Raw genomic sequence first — 24,250 nt, 5'->3', positions numbered from 1 at the left:
TTACGCTACTGGTCGAAAACACTTAATACCTTACGTAAATCCTGTGTATGTGTAAATGCTTAAACTTAGCTTCAAAACTCACTTTTCTGAACTAAGACTGAATGCAATTATAACAAAATATTTTCACATCTGCGATTTTTGAATCCTCTGAGAATTACTTGAGTTATCGTGTTATCAAGAAGCAATAATTTTTTTTGGGAAGTACTTCTAGATTGTTAGATCCAGACAATTACTCCCATCTACCTACTTCAATATTGCCCATCTACGAACTTAACCTCATGAATATCATTCTGTGTTAATTAAAATAAAAAATTTGAAAATCGGGTAATATTACTATATCCTCCGACAGCTGTCATCTGTTATCGACGACGACAGCAATAATAAACGACAAGACCAACGAAGTCTTATTACGGCAAAAAGCATGTTCAAAACAAATGAAGTAAAAGATTTCTGAAATAAATCTCTGAAAATCTTCGATCAAATGAAGTAATAGATCAAATTATAATTATTATGTATTTGTAGGGTTAACGAGTACGTTACGCTTCTGTACATAACACGAACGAGCGTCAGCGAGTGTGTGTGTTATGTACAGAAGCGTAACGTTCGAGTGTACCCTACAAATACATATATGATTTTATCGTTTCGGCGTGAGTATGTCATACATAAACGAAAACTGGAAAATATTCTGATACATACATGCACACACACATTGTGCAAAACAAAACATGAAAAAAATCCACTTTATTCGAAGCCTCAGTAGCCGAATCGGTTAGAGCGCATCACTTTTATGCTGTAGTTTCAGGTTCGCTTCTCAGCAACTTTTTTTTTATTTTTTTTTTAAATCAAATTATCACTTAAACATGCAGAACCCATTTAAACTAATTAAATTTTCAATCGAAACGATGTATGTTTCGCGGTACGACTCAACAGAACGTGTTCTTACATGTATGTTGATCACATTTTGTTTTCAACTGGTTGTATCTCGGCAAATATTAGTCCGATTGAAAAACTGATTGCCTTACAGAAGTACTGAGATCACGCACTACACATTGGCATTTTGTTTGGTCAAAATCCGTTTAGTCGAAATTTAATTATTTTCAGCGTAAACAATAAACAAGAGAAAGATTTTACATAACAACTACACACACACCGCTACTATGAGTCGTACACGTCATAGACTTTTCGAATTGAATCACATTAGCCGCGAGAATACAATAAGCAATTCGCACATATTCGAAGACTCAGTGGTCGAGTGGTTAGCACTGTTTGCTTTCACGCGGAGTTTCCGAGTTCGGTTCTCGTTGGGGTCAGGATTTTTTTTCTGAGTTTCTTTCATTTAATACAGAGTAAAACAAAACTCCCTAGTGACGGGTCGACCAAGATTAATGTTTCATATAAAGCTTATATACAGAACCGTTTAATGTGTGACATACTCACGCCGAAACGATAAATAGTAAAACTGCTAATATGCTTGCCGTCTGTGACAGGTTAAGTTATCGCATTAACAAGGAAAAGCTCTAGAATTTCTCCCATCTCGTTGATCTAACATTATCCATCTACGAACTCAACCTCAAGAATTTCAATCTTCATCAAATAAAACAAAAAATTTTAAAATCGGATAAGAATTAAGACTTATTGCGGCAACAAGGAATAAAATTCTATTGAGAATTATTCCCATCTATTTACCCCAATATTGCCCATCTACGAACTCAACCTCATGATTTTCATTCTCCGTCGATTAAACCCAAAATTTTGCAAATCGGTTAAGAATTACTCAAATTATCGCGTTAACATGTGTACGGACGTTTTATGTATTTTACGATTTTCGCCAATGTAGAACATTTTCAATATATCATAGTGAACTTACGGACATTCAGGTTATTTTCCTCATAAGACCCCGACTTTCACTCAGGGGAATAATCTTCCAGTCACAGTCAAAATTATCAAATTCAACTTGCGCTATGTGCTTGAATTAGAAATAGATGAAATCCTCGTATTTTTGCTACTAAACTAAGTATTCCAAATGTTAACCAAATTAATGAAATGTTTAAAAAAAGCGAAATGAAATTTTAAGCATGGTTTCCATCAGCTGCAATTTTGACATTTGATTAAATACTTAATTACCGCTCAAATTTAAATTTTTCGTTGAAACGTGTTGACAAAATTACACTAACAGAATTTTGAAAACCAACACTTTTCTGTGTTGTGGTTTACTGGTTTTTTGTGAATTTTGCATGCATTTTTATGTGAAGAAGTCAAAAACTTTAATAAAACACAGAAACAGAAAATGTGTCGGTTTTGAAAATTCCGTGAGTGTACTTCAAAGCATATGTTTAAAAGTCATGTTTGGCCCGGATGGGCCTCTAATAAAAATTACGATGAAAATAAAGTACGACCACACGTTTTTAGTAAATAGCCTCAATAGAAACAACACACACTCTACGGATAATAGCGGCCTAGTCGAAATTTTGCTCGATTTTTGCAAGTGGTTCCAGGTGGTTCCGGGTGGTTCCCGTGGTCCAATCGAAAAGTTATGTATGGAAGGTGCCCCTTATTTTTGATAATGAACAAGTCGTCCATACATCGTTTTGTCCAAAAACTTCAAACTTCAAATCCGTAGAGTGTGTTATTTGTATTGAGGCTATTTAGTTTTTAGAAACTTTATGGCCCTTAACTTTGTGAAAACCTGGTGTGTTGCACTTGACGAGACTATCATCCATCCATTCATTGTGAGAACTTTCGTTATAAAATGTAGGTCTCGTAAGGGCTTTCTGGGAGCAAAGGTATTGGATGAGCTTGTTGAATAAAAGACAAATTGTTTTTTGATTTTTTCTTTAATTATTTTTATTCATTTACTTATTTAATTTTAATTTAATTTATTAATACACTTTCTTGTAACATTACATAGCCATAGTACATTCAGTTATTTTATTATGTACAAAGGGAAGGAAACGAAAAAAAGAATTAAAAACGAAAACGAAATCTAATTTATTTTATCGAAATAAACTAGTTCAATAAATCACAGTTTTACATTAACATTTTTACACAAAAAAAATGCTTCAAATTAAAGCAAAAAATGCAAAATGAAAATACGAATACACTTTCATGTTTGAGTAAATATTCTCTCCACACTTTTTGTTTTCCGATTAACGCCGCATTTTGATTAATTTTTTTTTCTTTGCTTTGTCATATCTCAGCTGTTTCTAAATTTAAAGCTACTACATTCACTTTCAACTAATTGGGTGGACTTCCAGACGATGGTGGATATTGGGGAATTTGATAAGGACTAAACCGTTTGAAATACTTTTCACGTAAATCGGACGCTGCCGCATTGGAATTTTGCGTAGGTGAAGCGACATTCTTTTGCGTTGCTATACCAGCTAGAAAGCCTGGCGGTATTTGTTGTGGCCAGAAACCTTGCCACAAACCCAGATTTAGGTTACCAATGTTTGGCCGTTGGTATAATTGCGGTAGAATTGATTCTTGGTATGGTGATGCCGAACTACCACCAGCACCACCGAACATTTGCAAATGTTGCTTTGCTCGTTCAACGAAAGCCATCGCATCTTGTGCCACCAGTTGTGATAGGGATGCATCGTTGGCGAAACGGAATGGTGCGTTCATGTGTTGTTCAAGGAGCAGAGCATCGATTGGATCTCTGGGAAGGGGAAATTTATTTTAAGTTTTTGTGTGTGTGTGGTAATAACTAGCAACAACCGACACTATATCTTGCATAACTTTTGATCTTTTAAATTTATTTTTTAATAAAAATGAACTTACTCATACCTTCCAAAATCAGATGAATCTCGAAAGCCTTTGGCGAACGGATTGGAATCAATTTTCAATTTTGTAATCAACTGATTTTGATAAGCTGTTACTGCAGTAAATACCGTGGCTGGGAAACACTGTTAAATGAAATAAAAATAGATCCATAAGTTAACATTGCTAATACGGCCAATTAATTATTGAGAAGTAGCGACACATCGCGAGAAAATAAACAGGTACGAGAATAAGGGAACAAATTATAAAAACAGAAAGAATTTTTACTCACAAATGTTTTGTACTTCAAATTCTGCATCTCCGCCGGTGTTGTGGGAACTTTCTGCCCAGCCTTTAATTGTACTAAATGTATGCGAGGTTGGTAGCGATGCATGGAATTCAGAACGACCTGGGAAAAGTAAACGAAATTTCGATATTTTAATTTTACAACGTCATAACTCTCTTTACACCCAACGGGTGACAATACGATGAACATTACAGGATTATGAAGTTATGGCCCATGAAATTTGTTACATCCAAATTACCATTCACTCAACACAACATACACACACTTAGCTTATAACATTCATTATACACGGGCGATGTGAATATAAGTTTATGTGTATAGCAATTTCCATTCCAGTTATGCGTTACTATGGAAACGTAGCATTTTCACACCAATTGGATGCGCAGAAAAACTGCCTTTCAAACAGTGTGCAAATTTGAAGAGGAAATTCATTTATATTTCACATGGATTTTCTTAGCATTTTATTTATTCAGCACATAAAATGTTATATGCGAAAGAAGTAGAAAAAAAAATGGTGTTGTGGGTATACATGGTAAGCAAACAGTGAAAACAGTGCTTCGCCTCGGTACGTGTATGTATATGTCTAGACAATTTTTCTAAAAATAAACCATTTCTTGCCCGAAGGAGATTGTTCTTATTTCTGACATTTTTCTTCACTTTTTTATTATTATGAACAGAATGAATAATTGAGGCTTAATTCGAACGTTCGAGACGGAATAACGAAGAAAAAATGTTGATGAATTACTGATTTATGATTTTCAGTCCAAAATATTTCATACAACCAACCAACAACAACACACATAAAAGCATAAAAATCAATTTTACTCACTTGTCCATTTCGATCCAATTCATTATTCGTGAGCTTGCTGCAAGTGGAAACATATTTGGCTCAGTCAAGAAATCGATAAACAACAAAAAGTTAGGCAAACACTTACGCCTTTTCGAATGAAATAACTTGTTTGGTTAGTGCTTCGCATGTGAATGGTGTGTCGGGATGAGCGTGTAGTCGAGGCGGTGGTGGTGGATCAGCTTTGCCAGCCACTAACCATGCCGATCGATGATACGCATAACGATATCGTCGCGAATCGACCGGTATAATGTCCAATAATACGGCGTAGAAATCGGTTGGCTTAGACGGTCTGAGTGGTCCAGAAAATGATACACGTACGGTGGGAAACATTCGTCTGTAATTAGTCAATTTGTTGGATGAGTAAAACGTTGGGAATTGAATTGAATTAAAGAAAAAGAAGAAGAAGAAAGACCACAGAAAAATGTGGTAAAACTATTTTCTGACGATTCTATTTTTCTATTCAATTCAAGGTTCTTTTTCAGCTATATTTGTGTTAGTCAGTATTTATCATGATATCCTTTAAACATATAAATAATTTGGTGCTATAAAGGTGTTATATCCCATCTAATAGCTCGCAAATATGAAAAGATTCAGCTATAGTTATAATAAAAAAAAAAATCTTTTATTTTGAAGATAATACCGTCGAAGGGCTTACTACTTACTACACAATATTTAAACGTTCCGGTGTCTAAATTAACGTAATCAATTCAAACTAAAAATTTACTTCATTTAGATTTGATATTACGGTAGCTTATATAGACTGGCGTATGATTATTAAGCTCTCCAGAACTAAGAGGATTAAATCATGTTAACTCTCTTGATAATTTTGTATTCACTTTTATGGGTCACTGGACACAAGTTGTTGATTTCGATTTTATTTATTTAACAAGTTTCTGATCTACAGAAACAAGATCCCATCCGAAACACTTCAGTAAGTGCTTAAGTGGTACGAAACAGTCAAAGTATTGAAAATAACGAATAACATGAGACGAAACATGAAATGCATCCATGATGGTGATGTGTAATATCATATATAATCGTGATGATGTGTTTTAATTGCGAGAAAAAGTATCAAATTAATTAAATATCTGCTCACAAGTAAGTCATCAACGTCTTCTCTCAATATTAAATTAAAAACGAAAAACCCCATCCATTAATAATGTTAAATAAACTGTAACTAAGCATTACATTCGGAAATTATAACGAAAGTGTGGATAACAAATTAAAAAAAAAAATTAGTTGAAAAAAACAGAACTGAATAAACAAACTTGAAAATCATTCATTTTAAATATTAACATGTTAGAGATAGACTACTCTCTCAAATAATTGGTTCAACCAATTAGTTTCGGAACAATTATCTCCTTTGTTCTAACCATCGTTTTTTTTACATTCATTCGTCTAATGTAAACACAATATTAACATGTTGTGTGAACACTCAATTATTTTGATATTAATAGAGAGTGTGAATCAAACATTAATTTTTTAATGCTTTTTTTGGTATGGTCGTTGCTTTTCGGTGTGCGCTCGGATATTATACTTTCAACTAAAACGATTAACCGCATCGGACTAGTCCACGTAGATAGATCGATAATTTTGTGCATTTTTGTGTCGATACTTAGTGAACGTATGATTGCTTAAGACATTAGAAAATTATATGATCCACGCGAAATTGATACCCTACATTAACAGAACCATAATAGAGTTGATTGTTCCAATAAATGCAGTAACATTAATTGGATCACTTTTAATGGCGTAGAGAAATTTTGTTCTCTGAATTAATTGTGAATGTTTGGACTGTAATGTGTCGATTTTAAGTTCTGTCTATTTAATCGTAATCAGATAAGGTAGTGGTTGATTATTTATAGTATGTGGCAGTTGGTGGGCCCAATGTATGTATATGTCGTGCCGATGACCGATGACGGACTCAATTAAGGAAGTTGGTGAGTTTTATTTATTTTTTTGTAACAGTAATGAACGGTTTTTAGACATTTCGGTGAAGTTATGTAAAGCTAGCGACACTCAGGTGCATTAAATATCGTATACTGTTGTTACACAACGAATCTCCAATATATTCTTCCTCTATTTCTTGAATATATGAACAGTTAGCACAATGTTACTCAACGGCTTGAGAATGTTAAATTTATGTTGAAGCGTAATTTTGCAACATTATTTAAAACAACAAGTTCCATAGACACGGCTTTCGATATACGGCGAAAGATAGATGGATGGAAAAATAAAACAACAACAGAAAAACAAAATTATACTCCTAAAATAGTCAGAGAGTATCATGCATTAAATTAATAATATAAGATTTCATTGGATAGGCGGATTTTGTTGCTGAAGTTTATAATAAATCGAATAAATTATATATACACACGGCTTTCGGCTGTTACAATATCTTAGGCTGTGCACAGAACATAATACATATTGAAGAGAAAAAAAATGAAAATAATTCATAAACGTGTATGTTTAATAGAGTTTTCGAATGGAGCATAAATGACTTTAATGATAGTGATTATGGGCTTAATAGTCTTGCAAATGAATAGACATTTTTGCTATAAAAATTAATTCTTTTTCTGCTCGTATATATACCACGGCAATTTCGCAACGGAACATGGCTTTTTTTATGAAAACCATTTTTTGATTAATGCTAAAATTATAACAGCCGTTTTCATTTTCTGTTGCACATTCACCGAATTTTTTATTCTCTCTCTGAAACTTCTTTTTTTTTCTGTTTGCCTACAGAATTATATATGATATAAACTATTCATTTCGTAAATAATATTCAACCTGTTTCAATTTACGAAAGCGAGATATTTAAACCCATCATTTTTGGTATCAAAATGTAATAAAAATAATTAAAAATTAACATTTGGAAATGTATCATTAAAATATCGCATTATTGCATCGGGTTTTATGTGTGTAACATTTATACTCTCATACGAGTGTTCCGTCCATACATTTAATAATATTCCCTCACAGGTGTTGTCTAATTATACATCATTACCATTTTGAACATTTCTTTTTCTTCCTTCTCTGTTCGATTGAACAAATAAAAGTTTACTTTTGGATAGCTATTGCAATCAAGTGACTACGCATGAGGGGTCAGTTTCGTAAAAAAATTCTTTATTTTTTCTTGAATATATTCGATTATAGGCTACACACACCTGCCAGTGTGCTTGAAAATGATATATTAATTTCTGTTGTATTAACTAATCTGATGGTTAGTAGTTATGGTTTGTCGGAATTATTTTAAATGGAAATTAAAGGAAAATGTTTTATTGTGGGCATTTTGTTGTGGGGATTAATGGTAAGGAATTTTTATTGACTTTGGTCGATGTTCACATGCAAAACTGATGACCCTTAAAGTATTCGGTTTTATCATTGAGAAATCTTCACAAAATTGTGTTCGTAGGTTTCATACCTTGGTCTCTCCGATCATTTTTTATTTATATATGAATTAACAGATTTCGTGTTGAACGGTCTGCGGCATACGGAACCGATTTAATGATTTTATCGCTCCCATAGTTGTCATTTTCAGTAAATCTTCTCAAATTCTACACATTTTGCTGCAATTTGGGAGGAAATCTTGTTCTTCTTTAATTTTAACATTCATTAAACCATAAAATACGACATCAGCCAGAACTAATTAATTGATTTTCAAGAGCTAACACTAATATTTCTACATTATTGCGATTTTTTCCCATCAAATCAATTTTCACTTGGACGTATCACACAAATCGATAAAATGTGTTAGCTAACAATTCTGACGATTAACGGGCACCTAGCCATCAACAATTTCATTATATCTTTTTATGGCAATAACAATTAGCGTGACACATGTTTTTTCTTCAATCCGTAAATGTATATGTAAGGCATCAGAACGCATCTTTTAAAAAAAGTGGAAAACATTCAATCGCATTTCATGCTCCTCTTTTGATATTGACATGCAATTCGATCGTTAACAACTATAAACAACAGCGAAAAAAGCAGACGACACGAATAAATTCGTTAAAACAATTTCAACATATTGATGTTGGTTCGGTTGGTTAACTCATCTCCTTATTGCGGACCGAACACAGCCAAAAAAACCAACCAATAAACACATGTCATTGATATTCAACTGTTATAATTACCATTAAATATATGAGCTAAGGCATATCGTTCGCTAACACAATACCGTTTCTCATAATAATGACGGTAATATTCAAAAATTATGTTTTCTATCATCTAAACTACACAACATCACCAACAAACAGAACGTTCAAACACTATAAATGTGACTCCGGAGGGATATTTTCGAAATAGATGAGCTTTAACAAAACTATTACAACAGGCTACAACAGTCACAGTCAATATTGTTCGTACTCGTATACTCGTAGGCAATCAATTTAATTAGTGGATTTTACGGTTGTACTTAAACGAATGAATATGGGACTCTAAAGATGTCATTAGACTCATATAAAATAATTACAAAATGTTGATAGTAATATCGTGCGCATACAAATAGCAAATTATATTTGATTGCATTTCGTTTCCTATAGTATAATATGGTTGTTTTGTACACACCGAACAGATATGACAGTATGCTGCTTCGGTTAAATTGTTTTTGAGTTTGTAAATTTGGCTTCGCACAGTGCCGTCAGCAATAAAATGACAATTTGCTGCCACACACCAGTCATTCATCTGGGGAGAATTTTGATTTAAGTGTATAACGCATATAGATTGTGGAGGTATACCAAGAAGTGGATACTGGTTTTCCACACAATTGCTTGTACGTATAACTTTTCTCTTGTTATTTATGGACATTAATTAAGCTCGATCAATTTCAACTCGTTCACTCGTTGAAGTGTTGTAAAATGTCGCGTTGTGAGCTGACCGTGTGTATATACATGATTTACAGCATCCGACTAATATTTACCGAACATCCAATATGGTTATTGGTTATGGTTATTGAAGCTAATTTCGTTATTTTTTAATAATTTGTTTACACTTTTAAAATATTAAGTCGAAAAAAAATCCATTTATAATGAACTTATATCCCACTGGCTTCGAAGACACATTACAATGTCGTGTGTGTGTGAGGTGTAGATTTAACAAAAACGTTTATTTATCTTTTTCGTATTTATATTTATTTTTTGGAAACTCTGAAAATAACATTATACAATACAACGACCGCACGACATCGGCCTGGTCATATATATGTATCTATACCACACCACGTAGTACGTATATATATGTACGCATTGACCAATTATTAACAGAAAGTGTCAGTTTAAACTAAGATCAGTGGGGTGTCTCGTAAACTTGAATTTTTGTTGGTCTCATTGTCCAGGAATGTCTGAAGAATATTTTTTTAGGAGGAATGAAGAAATAAAAATTGTGCGCTTATTAATTCTAGAGAGTGAAGAGAAACTTGTTTCGTATTGTAATATGCTTCACAATACTTTAGTTGACATTTGTTTTCCCCAATTCACATAAATAAGTTCGACAAGAAGTTTATGTGAAATAAAGAAAAATTTGCTCATAATATCGGCCGTGTTTTACAAAACATTTACCGAGAGACTTGGAAGCCGCTAGGGACTTGTTATGAAATAGGTAAAAAATTGTTGAAATTAAAAATGAAATACTCGACATATCACCGGTCTTTATGGTTTCGAATAAAAAATTGTCTTTGGCGTTTGCTATTTTCGTAATATTCCTTCTGCGGTAATTTATGGTAAATATTTGTTTGGATGCGCTAAAGGTCACCCGACATAAAATTATTAAATTTTATATAGACGTCGAGGTGTGAGAGGAATCCATAAAATACTAAAAATTAACGATTTTGACTGTCCTCATATGACCATTAAATATAATGGAAAATTGAGAGAATATGTGAGGAAACACGTTATACATTCCCTCATCTCTTTCATATTTCATTCGAATCGACAAAATAACCTAATACAGCCCAGATTCTACCAATATCTCTATCTAAAAGGTTGCAATATAAATTGCTTGAAATGCAAAGTAAAAGTAATTGTTTTGAGGGTTACGGAGCGGAGGGATATTTACTTTATTAACACTCCTAATTATTTGTGAATGAAATAGGCAAAGAGAATCTTTTACGAGCTCAGTGTTATCTTTGGTCAGTGAACAACACATATAATAGAGACCTCTAATTGCCTTTGCATCTCCAGCACCTAGAGCGTTCAACTGACTCGTAACTTTCATCAGATGCAAAAAAAAAATATTTAAAAAATCCTTCAAAAATAAACGAAAAATCAAATTTGTCTTCAGTCTTTAGTAATGTGTCGTTTGAAAATGAAATTTATCAAAATTAATGAAATTTAATTTATTCCTCCTGATTTTTCCACGTCAATGGGAACGCAAAACATTCATTCTCTTTATAAATCTGTCTGTTAATTTGTTTGGTCGTTTTCGACACGTTCTTTATCAGATTCATGCATAATTAATTTCGTTAAAAATTAAATTTTATAATTCAAAAGAGAAAAATTATTAAACTGATGATTAGACGAGAATTCAATACGAAAAAAAATAAATGTGAAAGATAAAAAGAAGCAGAGAGAAGAAAGAAAAAAATAAATTTATTAATCCAATAACTCACCGTCCCGTTTTTGTGATGATCATTTCAGTTCCTAAATCGTGAAATTTTTCCCATAAATCTTTGGTCTCCAAGTGACACTGAATAGGCTTTAATTCATCACAGTTACATGATCCTAATAAGCTTGGGCGTGTCTGCGGACCGATATAAAAAATCATAATTAATTTTAATTAACATGTTTGAATGTTTATAGGCTTTTATTGATGATATTGACACATTAACTGTAACTTAACGCTTTTTATTAAACAAAATCTGTACGACAGAAGGAGAAAAAACCGAACACTAAAATATTTTGTTTATCTTTATAATTTATATCGATTTGGACTCGGTCGTTTGGACAATATGTGTATACGAAGTGGTTATAATAAATTTATCTAATTCTATATGATAATAAACAAAAAGAAAAACTTTTATACCTGCACTGAATCAGGTGATAATCTTTCATCGTCCGAAAGATTAGATACGGGTGATGCTAGTGATGATTTTGATGGTCGACAGATTTGTTTGTTAGTTATTGGAATTTTATAATCTTCTTCAACATCGATTATTGCATTGTCATCATCTTCATGGAAACTTTCAACCGATAGTGGACCTGTGAAAAGATTTTTTTTTGCTTAGATTATTAATTAAAGGCATGTCGTCGATATACTTTCGTTGATGAAGGGAATTTTGTTGCAGAAGAATAAATATTAAATGGCTGAAGTAAATTTAATCGTAGTTAGAATATGATGGCATACATATTTTAGCAATGCAAAATGACTGACGCGACGGACTGACGGAGTGTAGCATTTCATTTTAACATTCTATATACAACAATACGATTTATCGAATATTTTACTTCTTTTGATCTTTCAACAGATTGAGACAAAAAATAATAATTTTCGATCGTGATAGGACGGCGTTTGATAGAGTTCATTGTTTGTTTTGATGAAAAAGCCATCTGTAAAAAGTCAATGGACACATCGCTCTTTCCATTATTCCCCTGTTCTCTTATTTGATTGAAAATGTAACTTGATTGAATCAGAATCAACACTAACTAAGCAACAAAGCGTACGGAAGGATACTATAAAATATAATATCAGAAACACACGATCTTGATAAAAGCTCGTTAGTTCTGTATGAAATACGCTACAGATCAATATACTCATGAGTTCTTAGTTATAATTGAGGAGAGTTATGCACTAACTGTCACAAAAAGACATTTCCCAAATAAAAAAATTTAGGTTCATGCATATTTCCCTTCAATTTATGTTTTAAAGATCTCTTAGTTCTCAATGAACGAGCGACGGGAATAGAAAGTACCTAGTAACCTACATGTAATGTTTGCATTTAGTAAAAAAAAGCCAAAAATGAAGGTTACATCACTAAAGCAATTATTATTAATTTGTTTTAATGAGCTTAGGGACGGTTTTATTACACTTTTCAGAAACGCCAGATACATCGTACTATAATTCCGACACATCTATTACTACTTTTGTTTAAAATATCTCGAAGTGTTTGATACGAAATCTTTTACTTCATTAGTTATAACAAACATTTCGCTATATAACATCACGATATGCAAACTTTATCTGTTATTTTTGTTATTGTCGATAACAGATGACATGATTTATCTATTCCACTCCGTTTGTAATTTCCACGTTTTACTTCGACTTATAATTAAAAGCGAAAATGACAAAATCTATCAATTCTTTAGATAAATAACTATTTTTTAGTTCTATCTATGTATTAATTGTGTAAACCACGCTTTTCTGGCTATAAATTTACAAAAACCCTTTTGTGAGTTTTGGGAAGGCGATATATTAAAGACGACGTGACTCCGATAACAACATCTCTCTAAAAAATATCCAACTGGAGCTTATGCAATTCCACCCAGTACATTTAACGAAAGAAGGTAAATAATTTTTTTCCCTTAATTCATAAATTGAAATACGGAAATTTGATCTATAGAATTTGTTTGTCGTCATTGAAAAGATAGAAGTGAAAACAAGTCAAAAAAAGATATATTCAGATTGTCGGAATAGCTCAATCAAAAGACGAATTTCTTACATCTTTGGGGAGAATTTAGGTAAAACTATAACCATCTTTCCAGCAAATGCTGATTACCGTCGGTCATAAATTACATAAATTGTCAATGAGCAAGTCTGTTAGAAATTTCAATTCGCGAAAAGATTCAGCAAAAGCTGGATGCCGTCGGTCACTAATTTCGGCCTTGAGGATAACTGTATTTAAGAGACTTAACGCCAAATGAATAAAATTTTACGTACAAGTTAATTTTTGTAACCGTCAAAGGTTTAGCAAAAAAAATCAGCACAATCGAAAGTCGTTAGCACCCGACGGAACAATTATTTCTTAGGTTTCTTTAGAATTAACGTTTAACATTTCTATCGATTAAATATAAAAAAACGAAAAAGAAAATAAAATGTTCAGTAATATTGTTACATATTACTTACCACTTACTTGAACTTTTATCAGGTGGTTCTATGCAAAGGGTCTGTTGACCCATTATTGCAGCTATTGAAAAATCGGTGGCACCTCGAACAATCATTGCTTCGCATTGAGTTTCCGGTAACATATCTATTTTTATTTCTATTTTGTTTTTTATTTTTTCTATTTTTTTTTTTTTAATTGAACAACTTAAAGCACAGGACTTTGTTCTTCTTTGTCTACAACATTATCGTCAATCGACAAAAGAGAGAAGACACTTTCCACAATATTTATATTTTAGATATTCACAGTTCCTTCGAACGATACAAAAATTGGTTGTAGGTGATATAATATCGATTCTTTTCAAAGTAAAAGCAAATAATATTTTGCTTCAGTATCAACCGAACTCGTTTTAAAAACAAAATGTACCGACGTTAAAAAAAAACTGAATTCAAATATCTCGTTTAGATGTGAATCGCGTTCGTTACTACCATACACGTTCGCACAACTACACAACCCATCAAGAACTAAAGTCAAAACAAGTGCAACCGTTCGAATAAGGTCTTCGCTCTGTAATTTCAATTCAAACTGTCCATATATATTTTCTCAATAAAAGAACCAGTTCCATAAACTCCACCTATTTTTCTGCAGCCGGGAAAAAAAAGCTGATAAGGGGAATATCAATGACACGATAGGCGGAGATACAAGTATTTTACGGGAATGCCAATGTATATGTGTGAAAATTCAATTTTGTTTGTGTAGATGTTTTGAGATGAGAATAGAGGTATAGAAAAAAATGTGAAAAAAATGCCAACGAAAGAAAATGAGACCTATGCACTGTGTAGATACACATGTATACATGGTATGTGTGTATACATAACAGTTTAAGCCATATGATAATATGTATAATGGGGTGGTACACGATCACCCACTCCATATTTTGTTGTATATAAATATAGATAGAATAATATTGTGTGAGTGTTCGTTCCATCCTATGTGGAAATTTTTTTTTCGGTAAATATTTACGTTGTATATAGCAGAACGTTTAGAAAATTTTGTGTAAAATTGTATGTACTTGAACTTAGTCATTTAACATAAATTTATTGTGTATTTTGGTTATATTTCGAAGTTGCAAATTAATATCAACTCAACACATTTTCTAAAAATATAAGTAAAAATGTTATTTATGTAACTATAAAAGCTTTTTCGGCTGCTTCTGTATTTTTTTTATTATTATTTATTCCGTAGGTACATTATGTAGTTAGGTGTACATGTTGTGTACATATAGTCATAGATGTGTTAAATATATGTATATTAATATGAAGAAGAACCAGCAAACGAGCATTCGTTTATGAAGTGATGTGGCATTATAGTGGGTGGATTATATGTTGAAAAATAAAAATGCTTTCAAGTTATTTATAATAATAGGCATGTTATCAGTGGACATTAACGAAATATTTTCGTTAAAATAAGAAACGCTTCTTATTAGCGAACTGGTAATAAATATATAAGATACGAAAAATGTTGAAGAGTTTTTTTTTTATGCCAAATTGTCAACATGAAACTGTTGAAAATACAGGTTGATGAATGAGATTGTTGAGAAAATAAATATTTTCCGTTGAGAATAGATTGTGCTATGTAAACAAGTTTCTAAAGCTGGAGGGAACCACTTTTTTTGTTGTTGAAAATACTCTAAATTAGAAGGAGTTTCCTCTTTATCAATGAGTTAACTCATAAGATTTTTCATTAAAAGATACAATAGACCCCAGTTGGATGGTATACGACTTACGATAAATTATAAAAGATGTTTCGCTCATAAATTGTTGACGTTACATATCGATATGGAATATCTAAATCAATCGTGTGAAATGGCGCTGTTCTATTGTTCTATTGTGCCCTGAAATAATTTCCGGTATTAGACAAACATACAGATTTTGTTGTCCTGCGTCCAGAAAATGCGTCATTACTGTCTCGCTCAAGACCGTTTTTTTCACATTTTCTGGGCGCGAGACAACAAAATACCGTACTTTCTTGCTGGAACATTTTTTGGTTGTATTTTGAGCCGAGGGCGAGGAATGCAGCCCATACGCCTGAACAAAAAATGTTCCAACAAGACAGTAATGTACTATTGTTTGAAGGTTTGAAATATTTTTGGTAATATTTTAAGATCTTGTGGTGATCCTAGTCACCCAGACAAACCATTTGATTTGTATCCGATCAAGCAATCCCAGAATTAGCTTCATATAGAATTACGATTTGATAATTTCGAATTACGAAACAAAGGCAGTTATTAAATAAAATTATGGATCAACCTGCCATCACCGGTCCCTGCATTATTCACCGACAATTTTTCATCGCTACGGATCCCCGTCAATGTATCAAACCCTGCCATTTTGTTCCGCCGCAGCGTTTTGAAAAAATAAAATCAAGGAAAGAAATACAATCGGCCGAACTCATCAACATCCTTTCCACCCTTTCCGATTCGGAAGAAGAATAATTAACAAAAAAAGGGGGGACCTGCTGTGGTGATCACATTTGAATTGTATTCGATCTAAGTTTAAATCGATGTTTCTCATTAAAAATACGGAACTTTTTCTATGAAATAAATCAGAATACTTCCGACTTTGGTCGAAGACAAAAAAAAACAATTACGTAGGAAGTCTATGATCTACCTATAAAACACAAGAGATGTGTTCACGACCGAAGTCGTTGAAAGAATGTTTTTATTATCAAATCGTAATTCTATATAAAGCTAATTCTGGGGTTGCTTGATCGGATACAAATCAAATGGTTGGTCTGAGTGACTAGGATCACCACAATCTAAACTCATTTCGGTTTCGCTCAATTTTCCAACGTCAAAACCACCAAATTTTCAAACATTTATGCCTCTATTATTGCAAGTGTTGTGTGTGTAAAAAATCATGACGAAGAACTGCAAGGCCTATTTTGAATACTCAAGTCTCCTAATATTTCTTGGTTGCTTACACAAGCAAAGTCAACAATGATATATTTTAGAAATTGATGTACTCATTTGCGACGACGACGACCAAATCAAGTGATGATTCTGCCTGTAGTTCTGTTTTATAAATAACAAAATGTACCAAACTAATGAAGTAAAAGATTTGTATCAGAAACCATGAAATAATTTTAACAAAAAGAAGTAATAGATTATAATTGAGACATACTTACCGTTTGCAAAACGTTGAAATATAAAAGCTTGTATTATACTGACATTACTGACCTTGAAGTTTCTTAGATGAAGCAAAATTTTCAGAGAGAAGTTAGCTCAGAAATAAATCGCACGTTCGGTTACAATTTCTTTCAAATTTACAAATAAAGACACCACATTTAGAGACTCTGTCTGGTTCTGGTATTAATTGAGTTTCATTTTGTTTTTGTTTTTTCTTTCCCTATTAAAATAAATTATTGCACTCTCATTGCCATAATTTAACGAAATACAAATACGCCAATGTCGATTCTGGTAATGTCAAGCATTATAGGTCACACAGTATTAAGAAATAAAATTTTCTGAAACATTAAACATTAATTTGCTTAAATACAATTAGATTTTTTTTTTCGAATACAATTCTCCAAAGACATTTTTTTTCGGACTATAAAAATGATCAAATTCGTTTCTTCAAACATCCGAAGATTTTTTTTTTCTCTCTTTTCTTCTAGCTCCCAAAAGGAGGTAATTAGCATTGAATTATTTGCAATTAAACGAAATAAATGTTTGACGAAAAAAAGTTACCGTTTTAAAAAGGGAAGAAGAAAACAAATAAAAATTAGATTATATTCTGGTCGGTTCTATCGGTCCGATGGGAATTGGTTTCTTTCGTTTTTTTATATTCTTTTAAATTACTCGCGGTATCTTTCTGGGTTTACAGATATTTTAATGAACGAATCGTAGAATGAATTACAAACAGAAGGGTTTTTTATTTTCTTTAAAACACAAAAGGGAAAAAAACCGAAAATAAATAAAAGAAAAAAAACCATCCGCAGCCAAACATACCCTCGTCGAATTGAGTTTCGTAAATGGACTTATACTTACATATACATAAATACAACAAAGTTTTAAACAAATATCTTTAAAATGTGCCCCTGATGTACACGCTGCAACTGAAAATTATGTATAGAGTTGAAGATAAATCATTTTTTATTAAATTTAACTTAAAAAGAAATGTCTACATTAGTGACGTTGCCAATACCGAATTTTCGTACAAAATCCAACGAGAGGAAAAATAGTCCCCTTGAATGTAAATAATGCACACGATTGAAAAGTTGATATTGCTTTGTAGGAAAAACTCCGTAATATACGAAGAAAAATTGGATAAAAAATATCTCCGTCTATTGTAAAAGTTTTTCATTTCGAATGAAGAATGTATGAAACGTGTAACCGTAGCATTCAATGTGTTGTGTTGGTACAGACATTTTTAGTTCGATTTCTGTTACAATTTTTTAGGTTTTTTTAGGTTTGGAAACGATAACAAAAGTGAGCGATGAGCCCTGGCTGGTGACGCATGTTAAAACAAATGAAGTAAAAGATTTTGTAGCAAATATAAAGTCTTGTTCTAAACAGAAGATGAAATGAGCGGTTTTAACGGTAAGAAGCTCCGAAAACTTAGCTCTCAATCGACAATTGTAAAAAATGATTCGAAATTTGAAGAATTATTGCTTTAGTTTGTCTATATGAAAATTGAATTTAATTTCTTGTCTTGTCTTTTATCAACCGGATTGTAACATCCTATGTTATTATGCAGCTGCATCTCTGTTAGTATTATTTATACCTCCTCGCCTATAATTTCACTTGAAACTCAAAATGAACATCTCAGCATACACCTTCATGTTAAAAAAGACAGTAGCTTTTTGAAATCCTACACACTACTCAGTATATATATCTCGCTAAATCATTCCATGTCATTGAAATTTTTTGTAATCCATCATTGGCACAAAATGTCATTAGAAATTGGTATAACAAAATTGATAACTGAATAAGAATATCGTGTGCGCATACATTATAGGACGACAATACAAAAAGATGAATTATCTTTCCGAACACGAACAAAAAGTAAAAAAGCTCGTACATACTCGAATCAAAAAGTGAATAATATAAAATAAAGTGGAAACACTTTGTTCAAATTATTTATAACGAACAGTTGAAGGTGTGTCGCACACAGCTTGTGTCTGGTTAAAATCAGTGGCTTTTTGTTTCATGTCAACTTGATATTTATAAGCTATAAATCAACATCATTCTTCTATGCCAAAGATGTTCTTGTTACAGCAAAATATGTGTATCTGTGATACAACATTGCTCTGTGTCGTTCAATAAAACAGCAATCATGCAAATTACTGCTTTCGTATTTGTACCTATATCTTGAATTTGAACGATAAAAAGTAACTTTTCATGCTTCGGGGCCGAAAATGAGCGAGTTTCGAGATTTTTCTCTGGTTTTCGGCTCCTTGCATGAATTTTTTTGAGTATCTGTTTTGAACGATTGATTTTAGGCTCTTCAGTAAAGCTTCATTTTTTGGAAAATCTTTGAATGGAAATATGGTACTCTCTTATCTGGCAGCTAGTGACTAGTGAGTTGCAATATACCTTAAATTTTGCAAACATTACAATCAAATCAGGACTTTAATTTTCGTTGGTACTGATAAAGTGCGCTTTTCACGTTGGCTTGTACTCATCTTTGTTGTATTTCAATAGGAAAATGAAACGGAAAGTAAGAACAACGAAATGCTGGCAATATGAACCTTACTCGACTGTCGGAAAGTAATTTTGTACGAACTTTCTGGGCAATTTGTTCTGCAAGTGATTCGACGGTAAAACATTCGCTTTCAATTGAAATTCGAATGACGCAGTTACGCCGAATTAAGGTGCATTCTGCATTCGTAATGATCGCCTCTAAGCTTCATTTTTGACTCATTATCGTTTAATTAGAAAAACTTTTGTTGACACCAAACCTTCTCATTTGAGTTTTACCTATGTTACACATTTAACCCAATCAATATGCACTATCAAATTGTGTGCAGATTTAAAAAAATAATTTTTTGGATAATATCCTCCCTTCAAGACGCAATGCAAACAGTAGTGGAATATGTGACATGTGTCACACCATTCATGAAAACACTCTCCTGATTTGAATAACATTATTATTTGTAAAAATAAATTGAGTCGAATGTAAACAACAAGCCAATTTGAAATAAATGAAATCCGATTTGTGTATACAGACAGAGCGAGTTCATGTGCAGACTGACAGAATAAGCAACTATTTAGACTATACAATACTCATCATCTATATGCATAGAGATCTATGCATGAAAAACACTGAAATGTACATATGCTGTGGAAAATAGCCTTTTCCACACTGCTTTCTGTTCCGTGTCTCTTCTGCTGTTTAGCTGAAAGTATTATCTTTAATATATTACTCTGTTTATTTTTTGGGGTTGAAGTGTCAGCTGTATCACCCTATTTATTTTTATCCACCGACTAAATCTGGTGATCTGAGATGCGGAGACGTCTTCAATTACACGCTACACTGATCCCAGTGCTTCATATATATAAATGTTCATGTGTATCTACTTCTGTTTTTATATTAGTTTTTTATCTGTTTTCGTTTCTTGTCAGTATATTTTTTTTTTCGTCTCTCTTCTCGTAAACTTGTGTGGTGTGAGGAAAATGAAGAGGAGAAAAATATTTTAAAATTCCACTCAATAAGGTGGATAAAAGATATGTTGTAGTGACAATTATAGAGACATTATGTCAATCGCTACAACTTAACTGTAATTCTACTTTATATATAACATCGAGAACGTATCATATATATGTATCAGGCCACACAGTACGAGTATCAGCACCTGTTAGGTACTAGAATCGATTTTTTCCGTTTTGCTATTCATTAGATTTATTCAAGCTGATTCTTCAAACAAACAGAAAAAAACTGTTCTACGTATGCCAATGTATCATTAATCATGCCGTATTATTACTATTTATGCAGCGTATCGCATGAATATTTACATACTATACAGTGAAGTGAATGTTTAACAAAGAAATAAACATTTAAATCATCACTCTCTATTAATTAATAAAAACGTCGGCTTCATTAATAACGTCTCAGGGGCTAGAGTACGTATTATGTTTTGTTTGTTGTTTTCTTTTAACGGTGTGGATAGAAGGATGGCGTTGTACATCTATAATTTACTGGTTCAATATAAAGTCGAACGGGAAAATGACTCTTTATGCAATTGAGAGATTGTGTTTCTGAGCTCGAAACGAAATGGAAGCCGACTAAAAATGTGGAAATTACAAATCATCTTTCCATCACCAAAAGTTTACTGATTATAGTGTGATGTTAGTAGTCAATAAAGAAAATTCTGTTACAATTGGCTTGTGGTACCCTTCATGCCGAAGGCTGGAAAAACGTTCCATAAATTGCGAGATCAGCAGCATTCCGAAATATTGAAATGTTCAAATATTCGGAATGCAAGCGTCCACGAAATCGATATTGAGGTTGGACGGATGTGAAGTGCAAATGCACTCACATCAAATTGCTGATGATACGAAAATATGCAAATTATGGAGTGTCGATCGTACCGAAAGGTTGATCGAAAAAGTATGTAAAGTAGAGAAGTATATTGTCTGTCGAGTGGAAAGGTTTGGTCTTGAAACAGTTCTGGGTTGATAGTCGAACGAATAAGTTGAGAAAGTGGGAAAAGAGTTTTCCTTGAGTGGCTCGGTCAAGTCTGTGAAAAAAAAATCGAATGAATATCAGTCAATAATATTAGTGATTTCGCGTTCGAACCTTTTTGTAAATTACATAAACAAGTTGTTCAATAAATATAACATTTGCTGTGAGCAAAATATCGTGTTTCATCTCAAAGCTCGGACGAGGATACGACAGGCTGTATACGTGTACATGTACATCCTAATATACATTAACCTGTTACAGACGGCAAGCATATGACCAGTATTGTTATCGGGTCAATTACTTCCATCGATCAAAGTATTTTTAATCGGTAAACCAAAGCAATACAGCAGCATAGTAATTTAATCGGTTTTTCAACATGCATTTTACTGTATAAAGGACTATATTACCCGGAGCTTGTCATTATTTTTGTCGTCGTTGTCGATAACAGATAAAAAATGTGACAGGTTAAAATACCTAGGAAAAATCTTCAAAGCTCCAAAATTAAAATTACTCAATATTTAATTTGCAATACTCCCCCAGAGCATAACTCACATATCAAACTGTGCATGGTCCAAAGGTTACACAAACAACAAGCGAGTATATTTTATCAACATTCAACAATAATATATTTTAACGAAACTCCAAAGAACGAATGTGATTTTGTTATTGACTGCTGCTCTCAACATTCAATGGCTTTCACATCATTTATTATATTGAATTCTGTTAACATATTAACATGAATGTACCCAACGGTTCTGTGTTTATATATACATTCGGGAAAATAACACTCGCGGGTCAAAGTGTTACAATCATATTAATAAATGTCGCGTTGAAAAACTCAAATCCATTTTCGTAACAACACTTTAAGTAACGTGTTTATCGCGAGAGAAGAGTATTAAGCGAAGATGAAAAGAAATAAATAAATTGCTTAAGGATACATTTTATTTCGAATAGATTCAGAAACGTTGACTTAATCGTATGATCAGGTTTTGTGTTCTCACGTGATGCAGGTCTTGATATTACGAAGTATATAACCTTACCACCAGTTATTATTATCGAATCAGTTAATGCATTCGATCGAAGCTTTTGTGACAAATTGAAACGAAATCTGTTACTTCAGTAGTTTTTAACATTCTGCTATAAAAGATTCATAGACAAGACTCATCGTTTATTTTGTCGCTGTTAAACGTATAAAGACGTATAAACAGTTTTAATTGTGTATGTAAATCATCAAATTCATGGTGAAATTTCACATTCTGTAACATTTTGTAAAAGGAAAATAAGATTTTGTCAAGGTAAATAAGAATTGATTTCAAACTATAAAGAATTGAACACGTAGGTACTCTAGCGATCATTTTTCCTATTTTATAGCGATCAATTCCTCAGATTTTTTTATTTTAGAAATGTCGGAATTAATACTCCTCATTAAATTTTTATAGATGTACGAAGCTGATAGCTGAAAAGCACGATGATCCACATATTTTTTGTCTGATAAATCTAAGCATAGTTACTAGGCCCCCCCTCTTGGGTGGGTCAGGTCCATTGACTGGCTGTTTTTTTTCAATAATTCCAGTCTTAGTTTTCTAACCATTTTTAAATGAGGTGGTGTTTTTGAGATCACAAAATTAAAGTCATCAGTATTCAGAAAACAGCAGTCATCACATGCTTCATTTTACTCATATTTATTTAATTTCCTGAAGAAACAAAAAGAGCTATGAGTTGAAGGTCCAGCGAGCGATGTCTTACTCCTATATAGTCTACTAAAAGCGCCGAACAGGTGGCGCATTTCTTGCCTACCTCTTTAAAAAAAACTCATGTGAATTACGGCCCTCCCTCGCTTCGCTCTGGCAAAATTCACACTCGTGCAAACACTTTAGAACCGAAAAAATTTCTTTTAAGAACACGATTTCACGCAATAAATTGTCGTATATCGCAGATTACCAGTCCAATAAAGTCCAATGTTCGAATTTAACCACATGAATTAGGATACTGGTCGAAAAAACTTAATATTTTCAAATCTGCGATTTTTGAAGCCTCTGAGAATTACTCGAGTTATCGTGTTGTCAAAAAAGCAAGCAAAAACTCTTTTGGGAAGTACTTCTTAATTGTTAGACCAGAAATCCAGAATTTCACAACTCGTCAAATAAGAAATTTTTCTGGAAATCCGTTGCAAAAATGTCTTGGTATAACAAGTTATGTTTACAATTACTCCAAACTCACTACTCCAATATCATTCTCTGTCAATTAAAACAAAAAATTTCAAAATCGGGTAAAAATTACTCAAGTTATCGCGCGGTAACAAGAAAAAGCGTCTGTGTAGAATTTCTCCCATATCGTTGTTCGAACATTATCCATCTGCAAACTCAGCCTCAAGAGTTTCAATCTTCGTCGATTAAGACAAAATCTTTGAAAATCGGATAAGAATTATGGAAGTTATCGCGGTAACAAGGAGTAAAATTCTCTTGAGAATTACTCCCATCTCATTACTCCAATATTGCCCATCTACGAACTTAACCTCATGATTTTCATTCACCGTCGATTAAAAGCAAAATTTTGCAAATCGGTAAAGAATTACTCGAGTTATCGAGTCCACAAGGAAAAGCGTCTGTGTAGAA

General features: G+C 32.7%; 1 protein-coding gene and 1 long non-coding RNA gene across 3 annotated transcripts; one reads left to right on the top strand and one right to left on the bottom strand.

Moving 5' to 3' along the window:
* Nucleotides 1-225: 225 nt before the first annotated feature.
* On the top strand, nucleotides 226-24,250 carry LOC119076353. Its single transcript, XR_005087608.1, has 3 exons — nucleotides 226-324; nucleotides 5,980-5,984; nucleotides 24,205-24,250. It is a non-coding gene; the product is annotated as an uncharacterized LOC119076353 (long non-coding RNA).
* On the bottom strand, nucleotides 2,821-14,523 carry LOC119076352 (T-box protein H15-like). 2 transcript variants are annotated; one of them, XM_037183050.1, is made up of 8 exons: nucleotides 13,981-14,522; nucleotides 11,937-12,112; nucleotides 11,524-11,654; nucleotides 5,002-5,250; nucleotides 4,896-4,932; nucleotides 4,052-4,168; nucleotides 3,787-3,905; nucleotides 2,821-3,658 (listed from the first exon to the last, which is right to left on the bottom strand). In XM_037183050.1, exons 1-8 carry the CDS (start codon nucleotides 14,093-14,095, stop codon nucleotides 3,235-3,237), a joined length of 1,368 nt encoding a protein of 455 aa, XP_037038945.1. In that variant the 5' UTR covers nucleotides 14,096-14,522; the 3' UTR covers nucleotides 2,821-3,234. The 2 variants fall into 2 exon arrangements, with proteins under 2 accessions (XP_037038945.1, XP_037038944.1); XM_037183049.1 differs by having other exon boundaries at nucleotides 2,828-3,658; nucleotides 3,781-3,905; nucleotides 13,981-14,523.

The sequence above is a fragment of the Bradysia coprophila genome, unplaced genomic scaffold, assembly GCF_014529535.1.
Source record: "Bradysia coprophila strain Holo2 unplaced genomic scaffold, BU_Bcop_v1 contig_232, whole genome shotgun sequence".
Lineage (NCBI taxonomy): Eukaryota > Metazoa > Arthropoda > Insecta > Diptera > Sciaridae > Bradysia > Bradysia coprophila.
This window is presented reverse-complemented; position numbering and strand designations above follow the sequence as displayed.